The 9,311-nt window shown below is 35.8% G+C and overlaps 1 protein-coding gene across 1 annotated transcript in view; it reads right to left on the reverse strand.

Annotated features, from left to right (window-relative positions):
* PNPT1 (polyribonucleotide nucleotidyltransferase 1) overlaps nt 1-9,311 on the reverse strand; it is a 46,140-nt gene that overhangs the window by 2,099 nt on the left and 34,730 nt on the right. Inside the window, exons 19-26 of the mRNA XM_004691414.1 lie at nt 7,456-7,562; nt 6,743-6,814; nt 6,592-6,655; nt 5,864-5,947; nt 4,926-5,009; nt 3,928-4,034; nt 3,784-3,839; nt 2,107-2,185 (exon numbers count right to left, since the gene is read on the reverse strand). Coding sequence (XP_004691471.1) covers nt 2,107-2,185; nt 3,784-3,839; nt 3,928-4,034; nt 4,926-5,009; nt 5,864-5,947; nt 6,592-6,655; nt 6,743-6,814; nt 7,456-7,562 — 653 coding nt within the window. The remainder of the gene's footprint in view (nt 1-2,106; nt 2,186-3,783; nt 3,840-3,927; nt 4,035-4,925; nt 5,010-5,863; nt 5,948-6,591; nt 6,656-6,742; nt 6,815-7,455; nt 7,563-9,311) is intronic.

Here is a 9,311-nt window from a genome sequence, read left to right on the forward strand (position 1 = left end):
CTAGTTGTTTGAAGATGTGCCATTCTCACTGGGGTGAGGTGGTATCTCATTGTGGTTTTAATTTGCATCTCCCTTATGACGAGTGATGTTGAACATTTTTTCATATGCCTGTTGGCCATCTGCATTTCCTCTTTGGAGAAGTGAATAGAAGTTTTTTTTTAAGTAGGAAAGTTTTAATGGTTTTGTCGATTATGAAATGTGTTAATGCTAAGGATTTGAAATAATACAGAAATATTCAGATGATAGTAAAAATTATCCATAACTGCATGACTTAAAGATAACTACCTCAAATATCTATTTAGTATGGTATACACTGCACTCATAAAAGTGGCCCTTTCTCAAGTTACTGATTTATAATGTGTCAATTTTTCATCCAATAATATGTGGAGGAAAGTCTTTATTTCAGTAAATGAAAAATAACTTGAGTATCCAAACTATAAAATTTGTTTTAATAATCCCCTAAAGATGGTCAATGTGTTTTACATTCTAATGCTGTGAAGTGTTATAACTGGAAAATTGAGATGAAAGGTATATTGGTGAGTCAGCGTACTAGGTTTCAATTTTACTATAGGGTGAAAATTTTCTAAAATGTTGAGAAAAAATATATTTCAGTGTTGCACAAAGTCCTCAAATATGTACTGTATTCACACACAGTTACCAGTCTCCAAAAATTTGTCCCAATTTACACTCCTTTTAATAGGGTATGAGAATGTCCATTTTTTTTCTTTACACTTGGCTAAGTGAGTGATAGTTTATAAATAGTATCTTAGTTTCATTTGTATTAAAACAATTGTTGCAGCTGAATATCTATGTTCATTTAAAAAAGAAAAAGCTGGCCCTCCCTGCTGGCGCAGTGGGTTCAAGAACAGCCCTGAGAAGCTAAAGGCACTTCAACATGAATTTGATCGCTGCCCAACTCACAAGGTGCAGCAGACCTCTCCCGACCCACCCACTGCTCCCCTCAGAGGTGTATTCAGTCCATCTGCCTGTTCAGTTCCCCACTCTGTCTCTGGTGATTCCTCTCACCACCCTGCAACTTTGATGTGTACCCTAGCTCTGTATGCATAAATAAATTAATCTTTAAAAAAAGACAAAGAAAAAGCTTATTTGTTTGTGCACTTTCTCCATTTTCACATTGGCATTTATTTTTCTTATTGTTCTCCAAATACCCTATACATATCAAGCTTCCGGCATGATGTGGGTTTTTCTCCTAAGTTGCCACTTGTCTTTCAACTATATTATAATTTGCTATGTAATTTACAAAACTATGAGACCAAATTTTATCAACTTGCTAATATTTTTGAGAGATTTTTTATGCTGAGAACAATTTCCTAAATCCAAAGATTATTAAATATCCATATTTTCCTCTAGTGTCCTCTCTCAATCTCCAAATTCCCTACTATTGCCCTCATAACCCAGGTTTTCCTTTTCTTCCCCTCACCTATCTTAAAAATTTTTTTTTGACATTCAGTTCCTTAATCCAGATCATTCTTTATTATAACCAACTGTATTATAATCAATACAACTGTGTAATTTTTTCTGCTTCACTCACTGAAAATGTAACTTTTAGCATGTAGATTCACATGTATATTAATTGGCTTATTTCTGGTCTCTTTTCTGTTGCATGGATTGTTTATTAAGAGCTAGTAATAACAGTTCAACTTTCTATAGCTTTGTATTTTAACATATGGCCAAACAGACACTCTTTCTAGTCCCCTTAACCTTCTTGAATAGTCTCATATTTTAGTCTTCCAAATACATGAACTATAACAAAGGTTAAATAAATTTAAAACATCCCAAGAATTACCCAGCTGTGACTGGCTGGTCAAGAAAATTGAGAAAACAGGTTTTATAGCTAAATATTTTTAGTAACTACTATGTGTGAACTCTAGATGTTACTAGTTATTCTAATTCAAAATTTAATTTCATCATAAAAGGGAAATTATAAGTATCTGTGGTCATCACTGTAAAACTTGTCAGCAGCACCTGGCTTATTTGTTTTTTTTGTATTAGGCTAATAGTTGACAAAATGTATAATCCTAGTCATCTAAGTAATTTTATTGTGGTTATTTTAAGGCAGCCTAAAAAATAAACCTTATTTTTTACCTTTCGTTGATCAAGTTGTGTGTTATGAAGTAGTACTGCTGTCATATTTGGATACAGTTTAACCATTACTCCAGAGTCTCTAGAAAAAGGAAATAAGCCTGGTTAGAATAATAAGTATCTACTACTAATAAAACTGTGATTATATTTTTATACAAGAACAAAGTAATAAAAAACAATCAAAAAGCCCTTATTTATAATAATTATATTTATAATAATTAAAATATACATTTATTTTAAAATTATTTTTAAAGATTTATTTATGTGTAAGAACTGGGGTACAGGCCAAGGGTACAGGGACAGTGAAAGACTTCACCAAAGACAGAGCAGGGTGCAGAACAGACAGATTGATGAAGTACACTGCTGAGGGGAGCAGCAGGCAAGACAGGAGAGGTTTGCGGTGCCATGTGGAGCAAAATTCCTGGCCCGGGGAATTGAACTTGTGCTGAAGCGGATGTGGCTTGCTTTGTAGTGCTGCATTTTAATCTGTTGCACCACCAGGGAGGGCCCAAATATATGATTATTTAATAGAATATTTATTTTTTCAATTGAAAGTATACCCATATTGCTTTTTCCATTTTGAATAGTTTGGGAGATTCTTGCTACAGATGACAATTTTTTTTTTAAAAGGAGGATTTTTCGGCCCCCCCCTTGTGGCGCAGTGGGTTAAAGCACAGCACAAAGCTTAAGCCACTTCCGCATGAGTTCGATCCCGCCTGCCCCAGAGGAGATCCACATGGCATGGCAGACCTCTCCTGACCCGCCCGCTGCTCCGCTCAGCAGTGTACTTGTCGATCTGCCTGTTCTGCTCTCCACTCTGTCTCTGGTGAATCCTCTCACCCTCCGCATCTCTGGCCTGTACCCCAGTTCTGTACGAATAAATAAATCTTTAAAAAAAAAAAAAAAAGGATTTTTCTAATTCTGAAAATCTAAAACAATTTCTTTAGTTGGTAAAAAAAAAAGTTGTGAAGTTGAAACTGGCATTTAATAAAATAACTTCTTAGGCATGAAAGATTAAGTAGTATTATCTTTAAAACACAGCAACATTGGGCCCTCCCTGGTGGCCCGCGGGGTTGGAGTGCTGTACTGCAAAGCAAAACCAAGTCTTGGCCACTTCAGTGGGAGTTTGCACCCTGCCCCAGAGGTGATCCACATGGCACAGCAGACCTCTCCTGTCTCCTTGCTCACTGCTCCTCTCAGCAGTATACTTCATCGATCTGCCTGTCTGCCCTCCACTCTGTCTCTGGTGAATTCTCTCACTGCCCCTGGGGGCCTATACCCCATTTCCACATGCATAAATATATAAAATCTTTACAAATAAATAAATAAAACAAATCAACAAGAAACTACCAAAAACAAGAAAAAGGAAATACTGCTAAATCTATCTGAGGACTGTTTACTATTTATTGAGAAAATTAAAATGGTACATGGTTTGGTTAAAGAAAACTATTTAGAAACAGTTATTTAGAAGGCTCTAATAGTATGTTTGTAATCACAGCTATATTCTGAAAATTTAAACTGATAAGTAAAATACTAACTTATTAAAGAGCTTAGAAATAATGATTATATGGTAAGTGACATATAATCTAAATGCCTGATAATTCACAGCAAGTAAACTGTTGACACAGGCTTGTAATATAAATCTTCTAAAAACTAGTATAGCATATTACTTGCTGTTACCTGATTTCAGTTATTGTGGCAGTATAAACTGCTCCAAATTCTAACTGTTGCTCCTGCTGTAAATATAAGAGAGGTCATAAGATTAATAAAGAAAAAACCAACAACCAATTAAAAAAATGTAACTATAACAAGATCTATGCTTACATCATCTTTGCAGATTTCACTAATATAGTCTCTTGCTTCATGCATAGCACTAGGTGTTGGTGCAAATACAGAAAATGTTTCTTCATCCACCTGACTAATAGTTACTCCTTTAAAAAAGATAATATAACATATTAAGGTTAATTTGCTCATTCAGTTAGATTTGTCTTAAAATGGGTGCAGGAGAGTGACCTGAAGGTAGCTGGGCTGGATTGTTCTGTGTAATCACTGCTTTAGGAATGAGGGGTTGATTCATCAATAAATACACACTGCATATATGTGCGATAAGCCCTGAGGATACAACAGTGAGCCAATATCCCACTCTCTTGGAGTTCACGATCTGGTGGAATAAAGCATATTAAATTCTAATTTTAGAGTTTGGTTTTACTCTTATAATTAAGGGTAGAAACTTGACTAGAACTCTTTCCTCTCTTTCTCTCTTATCCTTTATTATAGCAAATACATGATGAGGGATCAAATCATGTCAGTTTCTGGATCTTAAGAGATGGCTCTTAGCTAACGCACCTCTGCTACTTTCTGCTATCATAACCTCAAAGCTGGTAAGTACTATGTCATATAACCCCAAATTTGCTTCCAGAGAAAAATAAGCTTAAACCATATAATTTCCACACATATTTTAAAGAGTTTAAATAGAAGTTTAATGAACATAGCAGAAATAATGGCAAGAGAAAATTAGAGCAAAACTCTTCTAAAGTAAAAAACTAAACATTTTTCTAGATTTTTGATTTTAAAATGCTGCTAACCTAAATCCTGATGAATTCTAGATTGTTTTCTTGAATATAGCTAGGGATGACTCTCTGCTGATTTATTAAGTGGCATCTAGAAAATGTACAGTAGACACATCAATGTTTAATCCTTTCTCTTGGTCCTTCATTCCTCAAATATATTTTTGGAGCAACATAATAGAGATGAAATGGTAAACTTAGATGGCCTACCATTAAATAAAAAAAAAGAACCTCCAAAATTCATACAATTCTTACCAGTTTCGGCCTGAAGTTTTTTTAAATGATATCCACCTGGTCCAATAAATTTGGCTCTTTTTGATAATGGAACTTGAACGGCTTCTGAAATGTAAAGCAGACAAATTTAAATACATATATGAACCTAAAACATGACATGTCACTCAAGTTTTTTTTGGCCTAAACACATGTAAACCTTGTGAGAAACAGAAAAAGCTTGGTATTTGATGAAAATTATGCAAAGCTGTATTGTCTCAGAATATCCCACCAATTTTTTTATTATTTATTTATTTTTTTTTTTTCCAATTTTTTTATTTTAAAGATTTATTTATTTATTCATACAGAACTGGGGTACAGGCCAGAGATGCAGAGGGTGAGAGAATTCACCAGAGACAGAGTGGGGAGCAGAACAGGCAGATTGACAAAGTACACTGCTGAGGGGAGCAGCGGGCGGGTCAGGAGAGGTCTGCCACGCCATGTGGATCTCCTCCGTGGCAAGCGGGGATCGAACTCATGAGGAAGTGGCTTAAACTTCTCTGTACTGTGCTTTAACCCGCTGCGCCATGAGGGAGGGCCTATCCCCCCAAATTTAAAGTATTTTGACTACAAATGTATTTAAATTATTTTTGTGTATGGAGTTAAAAAATCTTTAACAATAGTAATATAAGTTTTCAAATACTTACGCTTAATTTATCATGAAATCAATTGGAGCACAGTACTGGTGGTGGCCACTTCAGTGCGAGTTCAATCCCTGGCCCAGAGGTGATCCACATAGTGAGGCAGACCTCTCCTGACCTGCATGCTGCTCCCCTCAGCAGTGTACTTTGTCAATCTGCCTGTTCTGCTCCCCACTTTGTCTCTGATGAATTCTCTCAACGCCCCTGCACCTCTGGCCCATACCCCAGTTCTATATACATAAATAAATAAATCTTAAAAAAAAAAAAAAAAAAGAGTATTACCTACAACAGGTCCATTTTCTTTTCTAGATGACCGAGGTTTTGAAATAGTTTTGTTCATTATCTGTAGTATCTCCTTCTTTGCCACTAGAAGAAATAAAAACAAAAATTATAACTATATAAACTTGATCAGATATAGCAACATTTTAGCTTTCATGGAGTACAGTGTACACTCTTCAGATTAATAATCAAAGCTCTTCACATTCTGATTACCTCGGCAGCTGTACTCATAGTCCCTTCTCTGTAAGATTTATTATCTTAAAACTACGTAACTTGGGGCCCTCCCTGGTAGCGCAACGGGTTAAAGAGCAGCACTATTTAAGCTATCCGTAGCCACTGCAGCACGAGTTCAATCCCTAGCTAGGGGGTGACCCACATGGCACAGCAGACCTCTCCTGTCTCAATCGCTATTCCCCTTAGCAGTTCTGCTCCCCACTCTGTCTCTGCTCCCCACTCTGCTCCCCACTCTGTCTCTGGTAAATCCTCTCACACCCCACACTTCTCGCCTGTACTCCAGTTTTAATACACATAAATTAACAAATAAAAAAAAATTATGTAATTTGTAATTTTGGTGTTTAGTCATGTTCCCGATAATACTATATTCATGATATAGGCCGTTACACCATGGAGGCCTCAATAAACCTATTTTTTATAGGCCTTATGGAATATTATTCCAATTAACTAAGTAAAGATGAAAGAGCAATGATGAAAGGATGCCTGGTTTCGCTTACCTGAGGCTTGTTGAATGGCCTCCATCACGATTTTTAATGGTATTCCAGGTAATTTAATATCAGCCTAATATAAAAAAGCCCAAAATTACATAAGTACTGATTCATAACATTATTTAATTATAAAAATAAACCAAAATAGGTTTAAAAATACCTGTAATGCAGTTATTCCCTTATTAGTGCCAGCTATTTTGAAATCCATGTCACCATTGTAATCTTCAATTCCCTTTGGGCAGAAATTGTGATACAATTTTAAACAATAATAAAATTCACCCATGACTATTGTGGATGAGTTGAAAAAAATAGCTTTAGAAGTAAGCTCTGTCCGGGTCCTCCCTGGTGGCGCAGCAAGTTAAAGCACTGCACTAAGCCAAAGCCACTTCCACATGAGTTCGATCCCCGCCTGCCCCGGAGGTGACCACATGGTGTGGCAGACCTCTTCTGACCCGCCTGCTGCTGCCCTCAGCAGCGTACTTCGTCGATCTGCCTGTTCTGCTCCCCATTCTGTCTCTGGTGAATCCTCCCACCCTCTGCATCTCTGGCCTGTACCCCAGTTCTGTACAAATAAATAAATCTTAAAAAAAAAAAAAAAGTAAGCTCTGTCCTTTAAGAGCAAACACAAAGAAAAACTTTCTACACAACTATTGTTTCAATTTTTGACTTAAGATACAAATATTCAATAAGAAACAATAGCTAATATGGATATTCATACTGTTTATATTTTAAAATCACATCCTATAAAATCCAAGGCAAAAAAGCAGAGGGGGAAAGTTATTCCTTGAGTACTAATATTCTCCTAAGCATATGATGCTTGTAAAGTATGCATGACTGTCTCCATTAAGTATTTTAAAATGTGAATATACTTGCCAGAATATCTGTCAGCAAACGATAGTCTTCTATTTCACCCTTGTCAGGATTATTTTTGGTGACCAATCCTATTGCTACACCTGCAACAGCAGATGAAATTGGAACCCCTATAATTGAGAAAAAAAATACTTCCATGTTTAATGTGTTCATCAGGTTAATACACATATTTCTCATCCTATTGATATTTATGTTAATGTAAGCTGAGAGTGTTCTAAATTGACAATCACCAAAACTAAGTTGGAAAGGTCTTAATATACCACCTGAATAGTACATTTCTTCATAAACATATAAAGCTCCATAAACAATTCTAACAAATAATCATTATTCACAGCAAAAAACCAAACTTATAGTAGTACGTTTGTTATTTTGCCTTTTTTTGGGTGCTGCCTTTTTCTTCTTGGGGGGTAGGGGTAGGGGTGGTAGTAATCATGTATTTAGTAAATCCTTCTAGTTTGAACCCCTCAGTATGCTTCCCCATGATAGCCAGCATTATGTATTCTGTGTATCTTCCAAGAAAATTTCTGTGTACAATTATAAACTTAAAAGTATACTTTTATTTAGGGTACTCATGGGAGCATAGTAATTACATTCAACATTTGGCATCTTGCATATCCCCCCTACTTAACATATTTTAGATGTTGACATTTAACATCACACAGGGCATTTAGAAATTTTATGTTTGTCTAAGGTACCTTTTTCATTAAAAATGCCAAATTCAGATAAAGACAAGCATTCTGATGTGGCTGAATAACTGAAGATGAGTTACATAATGAAAAACTAGAAGTAAAAGAATAAATGCCAACTCTCAAGCCAAGAAGTTGTGTGATAAGCAACCTCAGCTACATGTTTGCACAATGAGTTTCCCTATATGTGAGAAAATAACCAAAAGCCATGGGCTGAGAAGAGAAAGAAGGAAGCAGAAACTAATGGTAGGATAAGATGATACTGACAATCTTAAATTTGCAAGAGAAGTTGGATTGCCCTCATTGATTGTTGCTGTGCATCACCAAGAAAGAATGGAAAAAGTATAAGTCTCGCTTGTAAAGATTCTGCCAGTAGTACTGCCTTTGAAGAATATTACCTGTCTCCTGTTCTTTTTGCACTCAGAATTAAGTGTTTTTTTCCTCTACAAATACTTATCTCTCTCATGTATAAAAACAGAGTTTAGGTTCCTCTATACTGTTATTGTAAGCCAAGCAGAAAGATGACTAACAACCACAGTTTCTACAGATATGGATCCTGGAAAGTGCCTCTGCTCTCATAGGTCCTTGTGATTTGTTCTGCTGGATTTCCTTCAGCAGGAGAAGGTGGGGTGAGAGGTAAAAAATGGACAATTTCTACTCTCTATTTAGAGGTTGATGATACCCATTATCTACTTCCAGGAAATTTGGAGTAACTTTTTGTGGTCAAAAAAGTCTGTGTAATATTACATATTTTGTTTCTAGAGAATTAGCATATATGTTCACATTAGCATATTAGAGAATTAGCATATATGTTCACATTAAATATTAGTCTATTTAACCCACATTAAATAAACCTGCTTATCTCTGCTCAAATATACTTTAGAACAGGATAATTTTTCCATGCTGACAATAATCAACATCCTGAGTAATTTACTATTTCATGAACTTCTGAGTTGGGAAATACTAGTTTTAAATTCAAACTTCATAGTACAACAATGACCTTTATATATAGTCCAATTTATTACTTCATCACTTTTTTTTTTAAAGATTTTAGTTATTTATTCATACAGAGCTGGAGTACAGGCCAGAGATGCGGAGGGTGAGAGAATTCACCAGGGACAGAGTGGGGAACAGAACAGGCAGATCAACGAAGTACACTGCTGAGGGGAGCAG

Source organism: Condylura cristata, unplaced genomic scaffold (genome assembly GCF_000260355.1).
Source record: "Condylura cristata isolate star-nosed mole 26May11 unplaced genomic scaffold, ConCri1.0 scaffold00031, whole genome shotgun sequence".
Taxonomy (NCBI): Eukaryota; Metazoa; Chordata; class Mammalia; order Eulipotyphla; family Talpidae; genus Condylura; species Condylura cristata.